Source organism: Piliocolobus tephrosceles, chromosome 6 (assembly GCF_002776525.5).
Source record: "Piliocolobus tephrosceles isolate RC106 chromosome 6, ASM277652v3, whole genome shotgun sequence".
NCBI lineage: Eukaryota > Metazoa > Chordata > Mammalia > Primates > Cercopithecidae > Piliocolobus > Piliocolobus tephrosceles.
In genome coordinates this window covers 50,180,871-50,205,463 of record NC_045439.1, presented here as the reverse complement: position 1 = coordinate 50,205,463, position 24,593 = coordinate 50,180,871, and the positions used below count along the sequence as shown (strand labels likewise).

General features: G+C 37.5%; 1 protein-coding gene across 1 annotated transcript in view; it reads right to left on the bottom strand.

Moving 5' to 3' along the window:
* EXOC5 (exocyst complex component 5) overlaps positions 1-24,593 on the bottom strand; it is a 64,825-nt gene that overhangs the window by 37,303 nt on the left and 2,929 nt on the right. The window contains exons 2-4 of the mRNA XM_023231298.3: positions 5,930-6,024; positions 5,013-5,160; positions 2,449-2,643 (exon numbers count right to left, since the gene is read on the bottom strand). Coding sequence (XP_023087066.1) covers positions 2,449-2,643; positions 5,013-5,160; positions 5,930-6,024 — 438 coding nt within the window. The remainder of the gene's footprint in view (positions 1-2,448; positions 2,644-5,012; positions 5,161-5,929; positions 6,025-24,593) is intronic.

Sequence of the window (24,593 nt, the reverse complement as noted above, 5' to 3'; positions counted from 1 at the left end):
TCTATGCTTCCATAAGGAGTTTGCTTTTGTTCTTTTAAGAAGTCGTCATCATCATTGTGCTGTTTGCAAACTTTGTTTAATGTACTGAGTAGTATAGAGGTAAATGGCACTTGTTTATATTGAATTTCCATAGCAAATTATTTTATAGAAATTCTGTAAAGCACAGGTATCTCTTAAGGTTACAATATATGACATTTAGTCAGTTAAAACATACTACAACAATAGGTAACAAAAGATGTCAAAACTATATTCTAATAGTTACTGATATTTGGGCGAGGTGAGAGACTACCCTTGCTAATAGTGTTAAAGATAATCACAGTCATCAAGTATTATCCACATGAGGTACAGTAAGCTGCCACTCTAGGTAAAAAAGAGAAACAAAAAACAAAAAACAACATATATGCAAGGAAGAGCTAAACAAACAATAGGTTTTTTTTTTTTCCAGAATATGAGAAGATTCTTTTTTTTTTTTTTCTTGAGACAGGGTCTGTCTGTCACCCAGGCTGGAGTGCAGTGTGGCTATCACAGCTCACTGCAGCCTCAACCTCCCAGGCTCAAGCAATCCTCCTGACTCAGCCTCCTGAGTGCTAGATCTATGGACGTGTGGCACAACGGCCAGCTAATATATATACACACACACATACATATATACACACATATATATACACACACACACACACACACACACACATATATATATATATATTTTTTTTGTAGAGACGGGGTTTCACCATGTTGCCCGGGCTGCTTTCAAACTCCTAAGCAATCGTCCTGCCTCAGCCTCCTAAAGCGTTGGGATTGCAGGCCTAAGGCCACCACACCCAACCAAGATTCTAAAAAAGAACAATTAAAAAAAACAAAAACGACTAGGGGGCGAGAAGAAAAAGAATATGATGTGTTGATATCTTAACCCATTCTAATTCCTCCCACAATCACACATTGGTCTAGCTCTGTGGGTGCTTTCTCCTTTTCTTTCCATTGGGAAGGTGACTGGTCCAGAGTCTAGAAATTGATATAGCTAGGAGTTTATCTAATAATTGGCAATCTAATACTACATGAGTTCTTAAGGATGGCTAACTGGTAGAACCAGGCCAAAAATTAATTTACTGCAAATATATGGAACCAACCTAAGTGCCCATCAACCAACGAGCAGATAAAGATAAATATGGTACATTTACACCATGGAAAACTACTCAGCCACAAAAAGGAACAAAATAATGTCTTTTGCAGCAACTTGGAGAGAGCTGGAGGCCATTACTCTAAATGATGTTACTCAGGAATGGAAAACCAAATACCATGTTCTCACTTACAAGTGGGAGCTAAGCTATGAGGACAAAAAAAACATACAGAGTGATATAATGGACTTTGGGGACTCTAAAGGCAGAAGTTGAGAGGGGAATAAGGGATACAAGACTACATATTGGGTACAATGTACAACGTTTGGGTGACAGGTACACTAAAATCTCAGAATTTCACACTAAACAACTCATCCTTATAACCAAAAAACCACCTGTACTCAAAATACTAAATTTTTCAAAAACGCCTTTTCTTTAGCGGAATTATCTGTACACACATAACTATTTTCCAAAGAACTCTAAAAATTACACATTCTGTAACCCTATAGAGTTATATTAAAAAACTGTTGCTTAATTCAAAGTGAGTGTCAATAATACTTAGCTTTTACATTCCACTATCTGAAATATTCTATGGAGTAAGTCTGGAATAATTCAGGAAGTCTGTATTCAATAGGAGTGGACAATGTTGCTATGTACACATACGATCCATAAGAATGTCCATTTTCTCACACATTTTGATTTTTTTTTCCCCTGAGGGGAAGAAAGTGAGCTAAATTACCTTCTTTTAAGATTGTAGAGCAACCAATACCATGTACCCTTAGACCAGGAGTCAGTGACTAGTGCTATGAAAAGGATTAACATAAACAATTAATTCAGAATTTTTTTTCAATTCTCCTTGGTCCAAACTGCTTTAATTATTTATAAGAGATCTTTATTCAAGTAATACAAACCAGAAGTTCTGAATTCCTTCTTCCTTTACAGAAAAGCATCTCAGCTGATCAATGATTTAGGTCAGACTACCCCACCACCACCCAACAGACTGTCCCTATTTAAAGACTACAGAAATTCTGTTAATATTGAAAGAAATGTATGGTAAAGAGATACTTATGAATACAGTTACCACAGCATTTTTAAGCCACAAAAAAATTCATTTAAAAAAATGCCAGGAAACCCAATTAAAAATCTCAATATTAACACTTCATCAGCTATCTACAAGCGACTGTATTAGTTTACGTTTCAGAACAATAAAAACTTTTAATAAGTCAGCTTCTCAGTGATTTGAAGTCTAACTCTGGAAAGCAATTAGTGTAGTTCATAATTAGGGCACTGTTATTAATGCTGTGATTTGGTTTTATCCTCTGACAGCACTTACCTTTTCAGAATTCGTAAAAACATCAGATTTCAATTCTCCATCTAGAAACTCATTAAAGTATTTCATCAATTTCTGAGCCTCCACTGCCCGTTGTCTGGGTGTGTTTACCCCCTCTAACTGGTCTCCAAGGTGACAGACTTTAGTTGCTACATAGCTAATGTGCTCATCTAGTTCTTGGAAATGTTGGAAGGCAACCTAGGAAAAATGTGCATAAGCATAAAATACAATCAGTGTGCTCAGTTTATAATCTAAACTACTAATCTTATTGCTACTAACTAAAGATAACAGAAGTTATATATGAGATGATCTACAAAATTCATGCTCATTAGTGTGACATGATCTGAAAATCGGTTAACCAAATTGCAAACTTTTATACCATTAACTATTAAAATAATATTTATCATGAGTACATTAATCAACAAAAAAGCAAACAAAAAAAGCTGTTTACTCCTCATCCTGTTTTAACAAAACACTCAATACCATTTAGCCCCAAATAATGATTCTGAAAACAATTAGCTAAGTATCAAAAAGATCAGACATCTAAAGAGCTCTCTTGCTACTAAACTGAAAAGAGTAAAAAATATGTCAGTAGGAGGCCAAGGCAGGCAGATCACTTGAGGTCAGGAGTTAGAGACCAGCCTGGCCAACATGGTAAAACTCAATCTCTACTAAAAATACAAACATTAGCCAGGTGTGGTGGTGGGCCCTGCAACCCCAGCCAGCTGGGAGGCTGAGGCAGGAGAATTGCTTGAACTCAGGAGGCAGAGGCTGCAGTGAGCTGAGATCACACCACTGCAGTCCAGCCTAGGTAACAGAGCAAAACTCTGCCTCAAAAAAAAAAAAAAAAAAGTCAGTAGTAAAATATACCAATTTATTTTAAATATTTGAAAATGTGATATTTATATATAAAGTGAAATAGTTCTTTCCCAATTTTGAAAACAGAAAGGTAGCAATTATTCTACTAAGGCAAAGGTATATTACTTTCTAGAATATTCTTTCCCTTCTACCCGGGTATACTGATTGTCCTGTGGCGTATGGAAATTGAATGCAATGAATGCCTTGTAATTGCCAACAGCAGAATTGCTGATAATCTAGTGTGGGACTTTTTTTCTAACCTTAAATTGAGGTGGGGAAGAGCTGTAAACATTTATTGAGGACTTTCTCTGTGCCACACTAGACACCGTTCTAAGCATATTACATATATTTACTTATATAATACTCTCAACAACACACTTTACAGATTTAAAAAAAACTGAGTCGTGAAAAGATTAAATTGCTTGAGATTACACAGTTCATAAGTGGCAGAGCTGAAACTAAAACTCAGGCAGACTGCTTCCAGAGTTGATTAGCTTAACTATTAAATTATTATTACTAGCAAGGGAAAACTGCATTAGAAGTGTATGGAAACTGTGACCTTAACTACTTAAAAATGCATTCCTTACCTTAAATTACTGACTTCCTTATTTCTCATAGCCACGTATGTTTAAGTAAAGCAATCTTAAAAATTGAAACGTTAGCAGAAATCAGTGTGCTAATCCCTAACACTAAAAAATTAACGATCCCTGGGAGGCAGCAAAGCTAAACAATATTCCAAACTACACTAAGGGCAATCAAGGCCAGCAGCAGTAGCTCGCAACTGTAATCCTGGCACTTTGGGAGGCTGAGGCGGGGGGATCACCTGAGGTCAGGAGTTCAAGACAAGCCTGGCCAACATAGCAAAATCTCTACTAAAAATACAAAAAAAAATTAGCTGGGTGTGGTAGCATGTGCATGTAATCCTACTTACTCAGGAGGCTGAGACAGAAGAATCACTGGAACTTGGAAGGTGGAGGTTGCAGTGAGCCAAGAACGCACCACTGCACTCCAGCCTGGGTGACAGAGTGAAACTCTGTCTTAAAAAAAAAAACAAAAGACAGGGCAACCAAATTCCAGATAAGGCCCAGCCTGTGAATGGGATTCAGAGGTTCCAGATTAAGTCTAGGACCTAAGAGTGACTAAGAAGTTTGGTCTGCTTAGCCTCAGGACCAATCTAGTGATCTGGTTTTACTCCAAAACACATCAAGGCAGTTTTTCCTATAGTTACACTAGAATTCTCACTGGAGCATATACCTCATGACTTTTGTGAAACTTCCCAGGGAAGTTTTTTCTCTAGGGAAAACCTAATCCAGACAAGAGTTGGTTTCATATTACTTTGTTTTATGATTAAAGAGAATGCAAATGACTACCTAAATATCCAAGCTAATAAAGAGTCCCTAAAACTAGGGGTCTGCTGAAGTGTCATTCTTGAAAGTTTGCATTATTAGAGGAGAATCAAGGACCACACTCAACTGGATACCATTCTATCCTGAGAAGAGTACCATGATCCTAAACCAACACTATGGAAAGTCAATGCCAAGAGTACTTGATAACAATTCATTAACATTTTACCCCATGGGACTGAAGCAGTAGAGAGAAATCTTGACAGTTACTATCATGTGACTAGACTTTTTTAAGAGCTTAAAACTGGAAGGAAATAAAGATATTATAGCCTATATAAAATACCCATTTCTTAACAAAATGTTTACCTGATTGCTTTTCTGGAGCTCTTGTACCTTCTTGGCAAATTCTTTCGCTTCTTTCTGACATTGTTGCTCTAGTTTCTCTACTTTCCTTTGAATCCTTTCATCCATTATCTGGAGTTCCTGAATATGATTTACAAATTCTTCTAATAATCTAATAGAGGAAAGTTTGAATATGTATCAATCTACCTATTATTAATCCTTAGGAACTGACCAGTTAACTTATAATCATAAAGTCTTAATAAGAAGTGTTCCTTGAGCTTGAAATGATCATGTTAATTTTTTCTTTGGCATCTTGTTAGAAATTTCTTCATCAAAAGATCAAGTCTTTCTGTAATTTCATAACTTCCTTATAGTTGTGTCCAGGCCACATGGCTTTAAAGCAAACATGACGTTTAAAAATACGACCAGGCTTTAACTATTGACTTTTTGGTGGAATATCTCAGAGGTGAATGAAAGCCTCACCCAGAATCCCCATTAAACCCCTACAATAGAAATACATTTTATAGCCTATTTAAAACAGTCAAGAAGGTAAATGTACTGTATAAAAATAATAATATACATTCCAGAGTTCAGTGACTTTGTTCCCCTAATTTACAACTATATTTAAAACAATGTATTTAATGTTTTTATTTTAGAAGTATAACCATTTCTAGTTTATGACTCATTAGAAGAAATGTCAAATTCTTACACTCAATAAAATTACTTCCTGCATACCAGTAAAATTGCTTCATTAAAAGAATGTCAAAGAAAAAACAAAATCTCAAACTTTTAATGCGCTGTTGTATTATGTCTTTTATTGGCCAATTGTTAACTAAAATCCTTGTAGAGGAATGTTGAAAGCAATCTCAACAGTCATCTCTATTTTAACACTAATGTGTACCAGATTAGATCTGTGGGGAAAAAATTTTTTTTTATTTCACCTTTTAGGATCAAAAGCCTCAGGTCCACCTCTAGAGCCTCCTCCTGGGGTTCTCCATACAAGACGTTCAATATATTCATCTGCCACAAAAGGCTCCTAGTTTACAAAATAAATATGCTTTAACAAAGTTTCATACACAAGTACTTAATATTATTTATAAAATTAAAACAGCTTCTACTAGGTAAAAACTTAAAATGAAATTACTGTTTAAATACATCTATATTAAAATGTACAGTTTTTTTCAATTAAAAAATCTTCAATAAACAAAACAAACTACTTAATGAAAATTAGGATATTAAAATACTAGAACAGCATTAATGACCAACTGGAACAACTCAACAGAAAAATGAGCAAAGTAAACAAACAAGTAATTTATAGAAGAAATAAAATGGTCAAAAAATTATTTTTAATGTACGGCCTTACTAGTAATCAAATTATCCTTTTTTTTTTTTTTTTTTTTTTTTTGAGCTGGAGTCTCGCTCTGTTGCCCAGGCTGGAGTGCAGTGGCACAATCTCGGCTCACTGCAAGCAGCTCCGCCTCCCGAGTTCACGCCATTCTCCTGCCTCAGCCTCCTGAGTAGCTAGGACTACAGGCGCTCGCCACCACGCCCGGCTAATTTTTTTGTATTTTTTAGTAGAGACAGGGTTTCCCCATGTTAGCCAGGATGGTCTCGATCTCCTGACCTCATGATCCGCCCACCTCAGCATCCCAAATAGCTGGGATTATAGGCATGAGCCACCGCACCTGGCCTATGCTTTTTTTAAAAATCTCACAAACTGACAAAGTTTTTTTTTTTTTTTTTTAATTATAACAAGCAAGGCAGGAAAGGATAAACTGAAATTTATACTCTCATTATTGTTAGAAATGTCAACAGTTATAATCTTTTTGGAGGCCACCTGGTATTAGGTAACATCAATAGTGTTACAAACGCTCGTATACCCTAACAGTAATTTTATTTTTAAAATCTAAGGGAAAAGCATATATGAATGCAAAAATTTCTGCAGAATGTTCATTGAGCATTATGTATATTACTAAGAAATTGTTTACATAAATAATATTCACAAAGGCATAACTGACAAATTAGGGTAAACTTACAGGATGAAAAACAATGTTCCTATTAAAATCATGATCATGTAAAGAGTTTAGAAACGAGAAAAAGTCTAACATATGATAGCCGACGAGAAAAAGCAAGATACGAAATCTTATAATTTTCTTAAAAAACCCATTTTTTAAAAAAGGATATTAGAAAAGGCTCAATCAAGAAAATAAAACTTCAAATGTTCACCATCAGCAGATAATACATTTTTTAGACTAATACACACTAATTTATACACTTTTCATACTACCCTCTTTCATGTAAATGGATACCACACATTGCCTCCTACCTAGCATGTAACTTAAACTAGTGATCAGCAGCATTTGCTGGTGATTACAATTTGAACTTTCATATCTGCAAAGTTTTTTCTTAAACTTTTAAAGATATAAAGTGCTGACATGTTTAAGAATTAAGTCCCAAGGATGAATTAATATCCTTACAAAGAAAAAAATATGGCACCCTGAAATACAATGAACGCATTTAGCAACATATAATCATTTAGATAATCAGTCTCTAGTCTGCCTCACTTCTGTCGAAACAAGAGTTGATGCAAATCTAAAGATTTTTAGCATCATCTAAAACTGAGAAATATGGACTCAAGATGAACTTATATTTAGAACTACTTAGAACTTTAGAAACTAAGCTACTTAAAAATTTTAGAAAACTTGGCCATCACATGAAATACTCCTATACAATGAGCTGGTGATGACAGCTAAAGTTTTTTAAGTACTTACTATGTGCCAGGCACAGGCATTGCCTAGTATTTTACATACTTTATCATATTCAATATGTACCATGGTAAGTAGTAAGTCTACAAGGTAGGTTCTATTAATACCAATTCAATTTACAGTTGTGAAATTGCTTTAGGAAGTAGTCAGGCCTTTCAAAAATCGACAATACTTCCATTAAAAAACTTCATATAGTAATCATGTACCTTTTCCCTATCATTTGCTTGGCATACACATTTGTACAAATACTTAATAATCTTCATTCTTATGTGTTGTTAATTTTATTTGTTGAGTAATCATAGTTTTCAATTAAACATGTTATACTGTTCATCAATTTTAATATATTAGTTTTATTAAATGACATACACTAAAAACTTATAAATAGCAGATATTTACTGACATAAAAAATTAAGCAATTTTTATACAAAATATTTTCAATTACCTGAAAATACAGTATTCCTTCATTCAGCAAATATTAATTGAGCACCTACTACATGCTAGAGACTATGCTAAATATCCAGGAAATAGTAAAAAAGAAGGGAAAAAAATCTCTGCTCCTCTGGATCTAGTGGAGGAGAGTGACAGACAAACGAGCACAAAAAATGATAGTGGAATAAGAACCATGAAGAAAATGAAAGAGGATACAGAATGATGGATAACAGTGAGATGATGATGATGATGATGATGATGATGATGCTTTTTGTTTTTTTTTTTTGAGACCGAGTTTCGCTCTTATTGCCCAGGCTGGAGGGCAGTGGCATGATCTCGGCTCACCGCAACCTCCACCTCCTGGGTTCAAGCAATTATCCTGCCTCAGCCTTCCTGAGTAGCTGGGATTACAGGCATGCACCACCATGCCTGGCTAATTTTGTATTTTTAATAGAGGTGGTATTTCTCCATGTTGGTCATGCTGGTCTTAAACTCCCGATCTCAGCTGATCCGCCTGTCTCAGCCTCCCAAAGTGCTGGGATTACAGGCATGAGCCACCGGGCCTGGCCACAGTGAGATTATCTTTGAAAGAAGTTACCAGGCAAGGCCTTTCTAAGAAAATAAATTTTGAGGAAAGACCTGTGTGCAGCCAACTAATAAGCTATCTGAGGGAGGAAGACTCTAAGCACAGGGAACACTCTTGGTATAAAATCAATGAAAAGAGGCCAGTGTGACTAAAAGAGAGTGAATGCAGGGGAGAATAATTGTGGATGAGGTCAAGAGAGGTAATGAGAATCCAGAGTTTATACCAAAGTCTTATAGGATGTACTATGATATACTTCCTGTTATTGATTGAAGAAAAGGCCAGGTTCTCAAGAAGATAGGTATTACCTTCTTCTTGGGAATGCCAATACACAATAATAATTCTCCTATTCCTTCTTCCAAAAGAAGCTACAACCATTTACTTTAGTACGCTAAGGAAAGAAAAATATGCAAATATTTTGAAGTCTGTTGGACACAGGGCCCTAGTTGGCACTGGCACTTGGCTGATCCAAAGCATAAAGCATCATGGACCGTGTCAGAGTGAGAACATATGGGGGCCAGGTAATAGATTCCTGGCCAAGATCTGGCAGAGTCAAACCAGTATATCCATGAGCATACCTAGTGGTGATTTCTGCAGTCTACAAATGTTTAACAGGTATAGACACACTTAGTGGTTGATATGACTCCAACACTGGGTCCTTGGTCTACAAAATAAGAACTATTATAATGAGGAAGCCCAAGTAAAAATCCCTAAAATTGCCCCTGTCCAGTCGAGGTAGTTAATCATGTAGGATGGCAAAAAGTAATGCTACTCTTAAGAATATAAAGTAGAGATCAACAATTTTTTCTTAAAAGACGAGATAGCTAGTATTTTAGGCTTGCAGACCATATAGTCTCTGTTACAACCATTCAACTCTGCCACTGTGGTGCAAATGCAAACATACACAACACATGAACGAGCACGGTTATATATCAATAAAACAGACAGGATTCTGGGAAGATGGTGGAGTAAATCTGTCTCCCCATCTAGGTAACAACTGCACTGGCAGAATCTAACTATTTTGGAACTCCGTAGGCTAGTGAAGGCTTGTATCTTCCCAGGTGAAGACTTAAACAAGAAAATGTGGTAATTTTGGTAAACTTCAGCTCTTAGCACAATAGCAACTACCCAGGTCCCACCCTAGCCCTGTGGCAGAGTGCTGTACACAAATTCCTGGAACAACCTGCACACAGGTTGTAGGGGCCAGCATGACCAAAAAGGACCCTGTCCTCTAACTATCTGGGATCCCTGCGCTGAGGGCTAATTGCTGCTTCAGACCACAGAGGCATAAAAAGGCCTCTGTTGTTGTACCTTCCCCATTTTTGCAAGCCCCTCTCCCTGTGGATAAAGTGACTGTCAGAGGATTTACGTAAACGGATCAAAGAAGAAATTACAAGGGAAATTGTAAAATACTTAAGAAAGTAATGAAAATAAAAACACAACATACAAAAACATAGGACACAGTGAAGGCAGTGCTAAGGAGTAAATGTGCAACTAGAAATATTTATACTAAAAAATAAAAAAGACCTCAAATCAACATAACTTTAAAACTTAAGTTACTAGAAAAAGAAGTATAAACTTAAGTAACAAGAAAAAAAAGAAAAACTAAAGCCAAAGCTAGCAGAAGGAAATAATAAAAACTGGAGCAGAAATTAACAAATTAGTGAATAGAGAAACAATAGAAAAAAAAAAAATGAAACCAGAACTTGGCTTTTTGAAAAGATCAACAAAATTGAAAAGCCTTTAGCTAAACAGACTAAGAAAAAAAGGGAGAAGGTTCAAAATACTAAAATCACAAATGAAAACGAAGACGTTACTACCAATTTTATAGAAACAAAAAGGATTATAAGACAGCATTACAAACAATTGTATACCAACAAATTTGATAACCTAGATGAAATAGAAAAACTCCTAGAAACATAAAATCTACTAAGGCTAAATCCTAAAAAAATAGAAAATATGAATAGACCTATAGCCAGTAAGGGGAATGAATCAGTAATCAAAAATCTCCCGACAGAGAAAAGCCCTGGAACTCATGTCTTCACTGTTGACTTTTGCTAAACATTTTACAAAACTAACACCAAGGCTTCTCAAACTTTTCCAAAAAATTGAGGAAGAGGAAACACTTCCTAATTCACTATATGAGGTCAGCATTACCCTGATACACCAAAGCCATGCAAAGACTGTGCAAGAAAACTATAGACTAATATCCCTTTATAAACATTCATGCAGAAATCCTCAACGAAGTATCAGCAAACCAAATTCCATAGCATTATTAACATGATTATATACAACCTACAGGAGAAAATATCTGCAAACTATATATCTGATAAGGGGTTTATCTAAAATACGTAAGGAATTCAAACAACTCAATAGGAAGAAAATAAACGACCTGAATTTTTAAAATGTGTGAAGGGCAGAAACAGACATTTCTCAAAAGAAGACACATAAATGGCCAACGAGTATGTGAAAAAATGCTCAACACCACTAATCATCAGGGAAATGCAAATTAAAACCTCAGTAACGTATCACCTCACACCTATTAGAATGGCTATTATCAAAAAGACAAAAGATAAGTGTTGGTAAAAACGTGGAGAAAAAGAGAACCTTTGCACACTGTCGGTGGGAATGTAAATTACCATAGACATTACGAAAAACGTTATGGAGTTTCTGAAAAAACTAAGAATAGAAATACCATAATGATCCAGCAATCATACTACTAAATATATATCTAAAGGAAATGAAATTAGTATGTCAGAGATATCTGCACCACCATGTTTATTGCAGCATTATTCACAATAGCCAAGATACAGAATCTAAGTGTCCATCAATGGACAAATGAATAAGGAAAATATGGCATATATTCACAATGGAATACTACTCAGCCATTAAAAAGAAGGAAATCCTGTCATTTGCAAAAATATGGATGAACCAGGAGAACATTATATTAAGTAAAATAAGCCAGGAATAGAAAGACAAATACCACATGACCTCACTCATATGTGGAATTTTAAAAATGTGATCTCATACAAGTAAGAGTGGATTGGTGGTTACCAAAGAAAGGCTGGGAAGGGTAAAGGGGAGGGGAGGAGGAAGAAGACAGCCTGATTAACAGATACAAATACATAGTTAGATAAAAGAAAAACTGAAAAATTAGTTGCCATTTCTATATACTAACAAGGAACAATCTAAAAAGGAAATTTCTATGAAAACAATTCCATTTACAATAGCATCAAAAAGAACAAAGTACTTAGGAATAAACTAAGAATCAGCCAAGGAGGCTAAAGACTTGTACAATGCAAATTATAATACTTCGAAAGAAATCAAAGAAGGTACAAATAAACGGAAAGACATCCTATGTTTACAGACTGGAAGACTTAATATTGTTACAATGTCAATACTACCCAAAGTGATCTACAGATTCAACTCAATCCTTGTGAATATCCCAATGACTTTGCTCTATTCAAAAATAGACAAGAAACCCCAAAGAGCCCAAAACAATTTTGAAAAAGAACAGAGTAGCAGGACTCACACTTCCTGATTTCAAAACTTACTACAAAGCTACACTGATCAAAACAGTATATGATACTGGCATAAAGACAGGAATACAGAACAAATGAACAGAATAGAAAGCCTAGAAAAAAACCCTCACATATTTGGTCACACAATTTTTGACAACGGTGCCAAGACCATTCGAAAGACAAAGGACAGTCTTTTCAGCACTTTGGCAGGCTGAGGCAGGCAGATCTCTTGAGGTCAGGAGTTAGAGACCAGGTTGGCAAACATAGCAAAACCCTGTCTCTACTAAAAACACAAAAATTAGCTGGGTGTGGTGGTGAGTGCCTGTAGTCCCAGCTATTTGGGAGGCTGAGGCAGGAGCATCACTTGAACCAGCGAGGCAGAGGTTGCAGTGAGCCCAGACCACTCTACTGCACTCCAGCCTGGGTAACAGAGTGAGTGAATCTGTCCAAAAAAAAAATGCCCAACATTACTAATATTTAGGGAAATGCAAATCAAAACTACCATGAGAAGCCACCTTACACAGGAAATGGCAAAAGGCCTAGCTATCAGAGAAGTAAGACTGGAAGACCAAGGACAAGGAAGTCTAGAGTAGAGGCATATGGACGATACAATGAAAGAACTGTCCTGCCAAAATTCATAGGTTGAAGACCTAACTCCCAATGTGTATTTGGAGATGGGACCTTTGGGGAGGTAATCAGTGTTAGATGAGGTCACAAGGTACAGGACCTCATTATGGGATTAATGTTCCTACAGGAAAAAGAAATCTCTCTCTGCACACACAAAGAAGAGATTATGCAAGCACAAAGTGAGACTGGTGCCTACAAGCTAAGAGAAGAGGCCTTGGCATGACAACTACCTTGCTGGCACTTTGATCGTGGACTTCTCAGCCCACAGAACATTGAGAAATAAATTTCTGTTGTTGAAGCCATCCAGTCTATGGAATTTTGTTATGGAAGCCTGAGTTGACTAAGACAGACAAATATATGAGACTGGATGAAAAGTATGAAGTTCTTTGTATAACATGTTAGCACCAGAAAACATATACCATGAAAGAGGAACTAAGCAACCAAGCAGAAAAAATGACTCTGCTTGGCATTAGCACTCTGAGCACATGAACAAAGCAGACACAGTACAGAGACAACATGACTCCAACCGCAAGGGGTCCTACTTACCAAGGCTGATCCAGCTACTGTGAAACCAAATATCTAGCCTAACAGTGACAGAGACCAACTCTAAGCCCCTAAAATAGCCCCATTCAAGACTAATCACATGGTTGGCAAGTTGACTACACTGGGCCCTTTCCACTCTAGAAGAATATTTTACTTTGATAGAAAGAGAAACATTTGAGTTGGATTTGCCTTTCCTCCAAAGGAGTGTTTGTTCCTGTGGCACAGGACTTCACATAGCACATTACACCAAAGGACCCAGGCACCAAGTTTACAGCAAAGGAGGTAACCATGGGATTCACTGGTCATATCATAAACCACATCAAACAGAGGTAAGCAGACTAACAGAGCACTGGAACAGCCTGATGAAGGCACAGCTGAGGCACCAGTTCAGAGGGTGTACTCTATCAAGATGATGCACTGGTCGGGCGTGGTGGCTCATGCCCGAACTCAGGAATTCGAGACCAGCCTTGGCAACACAGTGAAACCCTGTCTCTACTAAAATACAAAAAATTAGCTGGATGTGGTGGCAGGTGCCTGTAGTCCCATCTACTTGGGAGGCTGAGGTAGGAGAACTGCTTCAGCCCGGGAGGTGGAAGTTGCAGTGAGCCAAGATCACACCACTGTACTCCAGCCTGGGCAACTGAGCAAGACTCCGTCTCCAAAGGCAAAAAAGAGAAAAAAAAAAGAAGCACTATCCTCCAAGATGCAGTATATATTCTGAATTAAAAGGCTTTATATGTTGCTGTGACTCCAATACGAAAAACACATGAGTCTGGCAACAAGGGGTAAAAGCAGAAAGTGGGTTCACTTATCATGCACGATTCCCAATTTGTGCTTGAGATATCTGTGACTCTAGGTTTTTCAGGAATAGTCTTGGTCCCCAAAGAAGGAACACTTTTGCCTACAACATAGTATAAGAGTATCATTAAACTATAACTACAAGTACCGCCTGGTCATATTGTCTCCTTATACCTAGGGAATAAGAAGAGGAGTGATCATCTTTGGCTGGGGCAATCAACCATAATGATCAGGATGAGGCAGGGCTGCCAATACACAATGGATGCCAAAAGCAGTATGTTTGGCACACAGATGATCCTCTTGGGGATCTCTTGACACTCCCTCAACCAATTCTGAAAATGTATGGACAAGTGTTACAACCCTGGCCTAAAAAGGGTATTGTAACCAGTTAAAATACCAAGAACATCAGAGGTACTAGCTGAAGGTAAGGCAGAGTTACAATCGATAGTAGAGGTGAGAGAGAGTGAATATCAGTTGCCACTCTGAGACCAGCTATAGTAGTGGGGGCCACAGTTCATCTCACTAGCCTTCTTTGAATTTTCCTCCAGGATAAGACTCAATCAGAATGTCAGAAGAGCTACTCCCCAAATGTATATGAAGAAGTGAAGTCTAACAGTGGAACAAGGGTGGTCTGTGGTGAACACAATTATGTGCCATCCAGCTCGCCCTACAAGAAGGGACTTGCCCTAACTGCTAACAGTGCTGCCAACAAAAAGGCTTCATGGGCAGTATTTTCAGGGACTTCATCAGATGTAAAGAGCCGCTTGACCCAATGTCATGCCTTTCCCAATGTGATCCATAGCCAATGACTGATTAAGATGGAAGTATAAGGGCCAGACCACTTTGGTCCAAAGCAGGACAACTCTGACAGGTCATTTTAGTTTCAGACCTCCCCACAGGAGCCATCAACACTGCCACTGGACCAAAACTGTAGCTCTGTTTCTCCACATGCCCAATCTTGTATCCTTGCTCTGCCCGCTCATAAATGTTTATCCGAGGTTACTTCCTAATAAATATTCTGCATGCTAAACTGTCTCAAAGTCGGCTTCCCAAAAGACCCAACCTGCAACACCTTAGTAGTCCAGTCAAGAGATGGCGTGTGACTCAGATGAAAATGGCAGTGGATGAGGTGCTGAGAAATAGGTTCATGACGTTTTAAGGCACACATTCATATAAGCTGCTGATAGATTGGATAAGTGGAAAAAGAAAAAAAAGGAATAACAGATTACTCATAGAGGTAGAGGTTTGCAGCCAGGACGACTCTGTGAATGGTGGTACTAATTACTGAGATGGGAAGATCAGGGAAAGAGATGGATGAGGGAGCAGTGAAACAAGAGTTTTGTTCTGCATATGTTATATTGTAGATGCCTATTAGATATATAAGACAAATATAGAGCACATAGATGGAAAAACAAGTTCATACTACACGGAAGAAGCTGGAGCTTCACAAAATTTGAATCATCAACACGTAGATGGTTACCAAAGGACTGGGTGAGATCATCTAGGAGGAAGAAAGACATGCCAACATTTGGAGATAAGAGGAAGAAAACAATCCAACAAAAGAAAGCAGGAGGCACCAATGCAGGCGGAAGAAAATGAGAGGTCAGTGTTCTGGAAGCAAAGTACACGTTTTATCCTCAGAGACAAATTACCACTAGGGTTTAAGAGAAGTCAGTGATCCCCAAGGGATAGAAGTTCCAAAAAAGCAAAAAATAAAAATAAAAATAAAGAATTCTGCTTATACAAGCAAATAAATCCTAATGCCTTGCTTTCTAATACTTTACACCTTGCTGCAAAGGCACTCACAGTGAGAAAAAGACAGCCAAATTAACAAATCCTAAGACCTCCAAATGACCAAGTCCTCCCAAGAGACTTCTCAAACAATTCCCTGTAATACAAATACCTGTAAAAATTTTTTTTAATCCTTTAGAATTTTATAAGCCTGACAAAGGTTTAGCTTCACTTTGTTTGCTACCGTAATCAAAAGTAAAAATTACCAAGCCAAAACAAAAATCCAGAACTATGCACTAAGACACTATCATATGAAACTTAGCTTTACATAATTGGTTGTTATATTCCTCCGTTAAACTGATTTTAAATGCTTTACAAATGTTACCAATTGTAATATTAAAATATGGTGTTTGTCATTGTGGAAGATAGTGTGGCGATTCCTGAAGGATTAGAACCAGAATTACCATTTGACCCAGCAAACCCATTACTGGGTATATACCCAAAGTATAACAAATCATTCTACTATAAAGACACATGCACATGTATGTTTACTGCAGCATTATTCACAATAGCAAAGATTTGGAACCAACCCAAATGCCCATCAATGATAGACTGGATAAAGAAAATGTGGCATATATACACCACGGAATACTACGCAGCCATGAAAAAGGATGAGTTCATGTCCTCTGCAGGGACATGGATGAAACTGGAAACCATCATTCTCAGCAAACTCACACAGAACAGAAAACCAAACACTGCATGTTCTCACTTATAAGTGGAAGCTGAAAAATGAGAATGCATGGACACAGGGAGGGGAACATCACACACCAGAGCCTGTCAGAGGGTGGGGGACCAGGGGAGTGATAGCATTAGGAGAAATACCTAATGTAGATGAGGGGTTGATGGGTGCAGCAAACCACCATGGCACATATATACCTATGTAACAAATCTGTAAGTTCTGCACATATATCCCAGAACTTAATGGTGTTTGTGGTCATTTCTACTGAAAACTCCCTTGGATGTCAATGCCTTGGACAGGAATACAAATCCCTAATTTAAATAATGTTGCTTCCTTGACAAAAATTCAAATTTTTATATTTTCTTATATCTCCATTCCCAAAAGTAGATCCAATACAATGTGTTGGAACCACCCACAAACTCAAAGAAACTAGGATATTTACCCCAGCCTAGCTAAAAAAAAAAAAAAGTAAGTCTCAGATCATTTCAGAGAGATATTTCTGTATCCTGTTAAACCAATTAACCCATCAGTTCAAAAGTACTGCCTATCATGTATTTTCCTTAAATTTATTATGGATACCACTGTCGAACAGATCATTAAAACACTACCTCCTTTAGTGAGAAACTTCCCTATATAATTCCTATTACACTATCGAATTCACACACCTTTTTTTTTTTTTTTTTTTTTTTTTTTTAAGATACAGTCTCACTCTGTCTCCCAGTCTGCAATGCAGTAGTACAATCTCGGCTCACTACAAACTCCGCCTCCTGGGTTCAAGCAAGTCTCATGTCTCAGCCTCCTGAGTAGCTGGTATTACAAGTGTGCACCATCACGCCCGGGTAATTTTTGTATCTTTAGTAGAGATTGGGTTTTGCCATGTTGGCCAGGCTGGTCTCTAACTGCTGGCCTCAAGTGATCTGCCCGACTCAGTGCTTGGATTACAGGTGTGAACCACCACCCGCAGCCAAGTTCACACTCATATCTACCCTTTAGGGTTCTTATCTTGTACCACCTACCCAAATTTCTCTGCACCTCAAAACAAACAGCCACACTTCCATCAGACTATGCCAGTCTTCTTTTCAAGCCCATGTTACTCCTGCTTCCTAACCTGTGGCCAGGTAACTCACCCTACTAAGTATGCCCTTTCTCCTCCAAAACTTCAAAGACTGCTATACCATTACTCAAAGCCTGGCTCCATTCCCGTTTCTTCTTTGAAGGGTTCCCTCCCTACATGGTCTCCATTAATTTCTCCACTCTTAAATCCCTATGAAGCTTAAAAATTCAAATCCCAACACAGAATATTACTAACTGTCATTTTATCATTTATTGATTTAGAATCATTTTCATAAGTTTCACTCTTTTCTCCATACTTAAATTGAAAGCAAGGGGAGGCTGTGTCATACATTTCTCTTGCTTTCCAGCTGTAGTCAACAGAACAATGCTGAGCATACCAAAACACTAGCTAGTTGGGGCCATGGCTGAAATCCCTGCAGAGGGTCTTGAAAGTCATGCTCTTGATCCATATATCCAAAACCAAAAAGGCAGGACCACCACCCCACAACCCAGAAACAAAGAACAGGCATTACATGGTACTATCAATCCAAGATTCTAACAGAAACCAAATATGAGCCTAATACAATTCTGGCACTACAAAGAACTAAAGAATTTTACAATATTTGGCCTCTATTTTCTAACCCCATTTTCTTTGATTTTTCAGTGAGATTCTTTATGTGTTTTCTGTATATTAATAAGTTATATTTATTGACTACTGATTTTTTAAAAAAGCACCACAAAATATTGTCTCCAGCTAACAAAATGGATTTCAAAAGTAGTATGAAAAGGTAGAAAAATAAAGCACATTAAGACACAAATATAACTAAGGCAAACTTTGAAAAAGTATTTTGAAAACTACTTGCACAAACACTACAAAATAAATAATTTAACGTTTTAAAATTAGTCAATGTTAACATTCAATCTTGAAGCCCTTTAAACTATGAAACTGGCCAAATAATGATGTCATCAAAATTGTTTTGAAGACTATCTAAATGATGGTAATTTAGAATCTTATCAAATATTTTAGATTCTCTTAAGCAAAATATTTTTCCAGGATAGAATATATCTCATTTCAAACGTAAAGTAATATATATGTGTATGTCCAAAACGGAGAGGTAACAAAATGTTACAATTCCTGTTATACTAGTCTCAGCAGAATCATATAATTAGATTTAAAATTTGTAATGCAAGAATGTTCTTTAAATATCATCACAGCCTAGCTCTTTCATCTCATTTTTACATATGAGGAAACTGAGGAAATGAAATTTAAGTCTTATCAAGGTACTAAATCAGTATTCTAACCCGGATATCTTTCCCACTCTATTATAGAGACTTTAATATACACTGTGAAATTATTTTAAGTATTTAATAAAATGTCATTAGCATTTCAAATCAAATTAAGCGTATTTACAAATATACACGTTAAATATTCTTACAGGCATTTAATAAACACCTTGGAAATGAAATTAAACAAGTAAGGAATCATTGCTTCTTTCGTTTATTATACCCTGAATAAGCAAAGATATATAAATAACTGTATTTTCTTATTTTCATATTTCAGCTTCAAGGAAATAGCATCAGAAAAGTTTGCTAAGTTTTAAAAATATATATATACATAAAATATTAACAACCAAACTTTTAATTTATCACTCGACTAGAACTTTCATTTAATTTGTAGGTTATATGTTTATTTGCAGGGTGTTACGTGCAATTGCAATCCACTTTTAAGAGAACAAGGCAATCACTCTTTCAAATCTCTCTCACACATGTGGGCACACACACACCTCAACTATTTAATTTCCTGGGAACACCAGGGATTCAGTATTTTAGATTAATTATACACACATGCAGTCCATAATACTGTCCTCAATTTAATGACTTGCTTATTCCAGAAGTTCACTTCCAAGTTGGTTTGACTGGAGAACTCCAAAGCATAAAACACTTAAATGCAACTCTATTACTCAAAGCATCAACCTCTACTTCCACCACTCTCTCCACTAACACCAGCAGAAGGTAAGAAATTGATTGGCCTGTGTTTCAGTTATCTATTGCTGCCTAACAACCACTCAAATAGTTAGTGGCCTAAAATAACAATAATCATACTGTTCACAAATCTGATTTGAGGAGGGCTCAACAGGGAAATCTGGTCTCTGCTCCACATGAAATAAGCTGGGGCTGCTCAACTTGGCTAGAAAATACTCTTTCAAGATGGTAAGTTGGTGTTTACTGTTAGCTGGGAGTTCAGCAAGAGCCAAGGGTGAAGTGCCTTGGTTCTTTAAAAGGGCTGCATGGGCTTTCTCTTGCTATGGTTGCTAGAGTCCAAGAGGTTAGGTCATCAAAGGTAATACATCTGGCCCTCTATGGGGCCTAACCTTGCAAATCACTACGTAGCAACACTTCTATAGTCATAGGCCTGTACAGATTCAAGAAGTGAGCAGAGACCCTACTTCCCTATGGGAGAGGCATAAACATCACCATGTGGGATGGCAGATTTTGTGACCATCCTGAAAAATATAACCTTCCAAAGCCCCTTTTTGTAATCCTCTCCTACTATAATCTCCTACTTCTTGGATCATTTACTCTGAGTCAGCTAAGACCAAGAAGGCTGAAGGCTTTCCTTCCCTGATAGATCTTTAATCTAGTTCTCATCGCAATCTGCTTAAATTCAAAGTGACCGACACCTAATTTTTAAAAATGGATACTACTCTTTTAATAGTATGCTCCTAAGCAATTTAAATTTCTCAATTCAATTTAGTCATCAAAAAAACCTTCTGAAGTAGATACTACTATTTCCCCCATTTTACAGATTAGAAAATTGAGGTACAAAGAGGTTGGGTAACTTGCCAAGATCACACAACTAGTAAGCGGCAGAGCTGAGAGATGTCATCCACCTCCTGACTAAATTACCACCCATATAAAGTGATACTTCCTAAACTGCTATCTCTAACTGTGATCTCTTTCTGAGTTACTAATTCGTATTTCCATTTGCCTAGTGGACTTCTTTACCACGATGTCTTGCTAAAAACTCAAAGTAAAACAATATATATATACACACACACATATATATATATATTTTTAATGAATATATTACTTCTTTCCCCTGCAAAGGTCCTTCTAATTTTCTCTATCACAGTTAATGAATCACCAACCACCTTCTTTTCAAAGTTTACAAATTTGGAATTTTAACTCCTCAGTAATTGAATTATTTTAATTCTTCCTCCAAAATGTCTTTTCAAATTTCTTCTCTGTTGCCATTGAATTAGGTTAGAATTTCACCTGGCTAGATTAATCAGTCAACAGATAATTCTGGAACACTTACCAAATGACAACAATTATGTTAGGCTGCCCATGATTCCAATTTTCCCAGCTAACAATTTCTTCCCCCATCGAAGGCCATTCTTCACACTAACATTAAAATTGCCTGTCTTCCTGACCCTTACCCAAAAAAAGTAAGGTCAGCCCTCTTGCATGATCTATAAAAAGCCTTCTTAAAAATTCCCCCGGGCTGGGCCCAGTGGCTCATGCCTGTAATCTCAGCACCTTGGGAGGCCTGAGGCGGGAGGATCACTTGTGTCCTGGAGTTCGAGACTAGCCTGGGCAATATAGTGAGACTCCGTCCCTACAAAAAATAAAAAATTAGCCAAGCATGGTGGCACATGCCTGTAGTCCCAGCTACTTGGGAGGCTGAGGTGGGAGGATTGCCTGAGCCTAGGAGGTCGACATTGCAGTGAGCTGTGATTACACTACTGCACTCCAGCCTGGGTGACAGAGCAAAACCCTGTCTCAAAAAACAAAAAAACTGGCCAGGCACGGTGGCTCATGCTTGTAATCCCAGCACTTTGGGAGGCCGAAGCAGGTCGATCATGAGGTCAAGAGTTCGAGAGCAGCCTGGCTAACACAGTGAAAGCCCATCTCTACTAAAAATAAAAAAATTAGCCAGGCATGGTGGCAGGCACCTATAATCCCAGCTACCCAGGAGGCTGAGGCAGGAGAATAGCTTGAAACCAGAGGCGGAGGTTACAGTCAGCCGAGATCACACGACTGCACTCCAGCCTGGGCAACAGAGCTAGACTCCTTCTCAAAAACAAAAAACCGAAAAACTGCCCTCGAACTCCTATGGTCTCAATGCCTTGCCACCACTCCCTGTTCTTAAAATACACATATACACATCCTAACTCTTCTCAACTGCCTCACCTTACAACAAACTGGAGTCATTTTGTGTCTCTGCCTCGGAATACCCTTCTCCTGTCTGAAAAATCTCTACTCATCCATCAATATCCAATTTCTATATGCCATTACTAAATGAAACCTTCCCTAATAATCCCTGGAAAAGATTCTAAACTCCCACTGCACTGTATTAATGTATTAACATGTCTGTCTCCCTCAATCAGATGCTTAACTCAACATCTTTTAACTCTAGTACCTGGAATAATGTCTGGCCTACACATTCATTCAATGTTTGCAGAATGAATACATTTTAACATATACATGACACTACAATTGGTAGCCAATGTCTATAAACACTTAACAACTAATATGGTTAAAATAAATAGCATTTCAGCACCTTGACAGTTAACGGGGGCTCCTTACTTGTATATCTCATGCTCATTAGTATACACCTGGCTAGCTAATTGAACAAGAGACATCATTTTCAACAAGTCTATTTAAACAGCTTTTGTAATTTAGTTTGAAAAATTAAGAGACAAATAAATGTGGGAAAATGTGTTCTTCAATATTCATACGCTAATTTGGAAGTCAAACAGCCATTACTATCACAGCCAAATTACCTGACCTCAAGCACTATTATCAAGGAACCTACATTTACAGAAAGAAAAAAAAAATGAATTTTTAATCCTGGTATTTAGGACCTCCAAAATTAAACCCCAATTTACCTTACATGCCACTACTCCTCTTTATGTGTGCTATACTCCAGCCAAAATGAATGTTCCCCTCATCTCCAGGGCCTATAACCCTCCCTTTATGTCTTAGCTTTCACTGTCTGCTTTACTGAAAAGTCCCTCCACCCAGTTCCACAAACTCAAATCTAATTTTTCCTCTGTAGATAATTCAAATGATAATTCCTATGTAGATAATTCTAATCCTTTCTTCTAGAGGTAATCTTCCCGTCCTCTTGACACCTATGGCACTTTATCTAGACCTCTTTGAAACCACTTATAACCTTATTTTTAAGAGTATAGTATCATATGTCTACCTTCTCTCCCTCTATTTGCTAAGGACAGGTTCTATACTTAACTCAACATTTTCCAAAATATGTACCTTACAATTCACAAAATTAAGTTAACAAGCAGTAGAAAATAAAAGTCTCTTAAAAAAAGAAAAGAGTCTCATGGTGAAAAAAGTTTGGGAAATGGACTCATCATCTTTAACATATTAAGGTACACTGCAAATCTCCAACGAAACAGACTATGCTCATTTCCTTAAGTTATTTGGCCACTGAACCCTGTTAGTTTTTTTGCGACACATCACGTAGAATTAATATTTCTATGGCATGCCCTTTGAGGCATGCAGATAAAGTTCAAGAACTTTACCTTGAACCTTATAGGTACTCAACAAATATTTGTAGAATGAATGAATAATTAACCCTAGTTATTAACCAAGAACTCTCCCATAACAGTAGTCTCAACAGAGAAAAGGGAAGATTCTTGAAGAATTATGGGGAAAAAATAAGCAAATGAGAAAAGAATGTCCTCGGTAGTACAATAAAAGGAGAAAGGAATATTTGCAACAACATAAAAAGAACTTCTGGAGGGGCATAGTGGCTCACACCTGTAATCCCAGCACCTTGGGGGGCCAAGGTGGGCAGATTGCTTAAGCCCAGGAGATCAAGACCAGCCTGGGCAACATGGTGAAATCTTTTTTCTCCAAAACAATTTTAAAAATTAGCTGGGCTTGGTGGCAGGCACCTGTAGTCCCAGCTACTCTGGAGGCTAAGGTGGGAGGCTGGATTGTGCCTGGAGGGTAGAGGCTGCAGTGAGCAGTGATTACCCAACTGCACTACAGTCTGCGCAATAGAGCAAGACCGTGTCTCAAAAACAAAGAAAAGAAAATTTAAAAAGGAATTTCTGAGCCCAGCCACTTTGCATATGTAGAAGATACAATTTATCTACACCAGGTAAGAATCCTTATTCAGAATATCTATCCTGAGAAGATTTAAAAACACTGTACACAGATCTTTTCAGAAAGATCTGTCAACAAAAGTTGAAACTAAGAAGGTATTCTGAGAAACTTTCAGGATATACACTATTACAATAGCCAAATCATCTATTACTAAATCATTTCGGTCAACTGAGGAAATATATTACAGTCCGATTTTGTTATATGAAGTTGTTTTCATTGAGTGTCATGGGACCAATAAGATTTTAAAAGAAGTATAGTTAACACAATGAAATTTCATGGATTCAAAAGCTTAATTTTGTTTTCATTTAACTTCTCTTAACATGAAAAGTGAAAGTAAAATTCTATTTAATAGTGCATGAAAATCAGGATGAATAAAAACCAAACATCCTTGACTACATCCTGCCTTCTGTTTTCCACAGTTTTCCAGCTGGGACTAAGAAAGGGAAGCAGGGGGCCGGGCGCGGTGGCTCAAGCCTGTAATCCCAGCACTTTGGGAGGCCGAGACGGGCGGATCATGAGGTCAGGAGATCAAGACCATCCTGGCTAACACGGTGAAACCCCGTCTCTACTAAAAATACAAAAAACTAGCCGGGCGAGGTGGCGGGCGCCTGTAGTCCCATCTACTCCGGAGGCTGAGGCAGGAGAATGGCCTGAACCCGGGAGGCGGAGCTTGCAGTT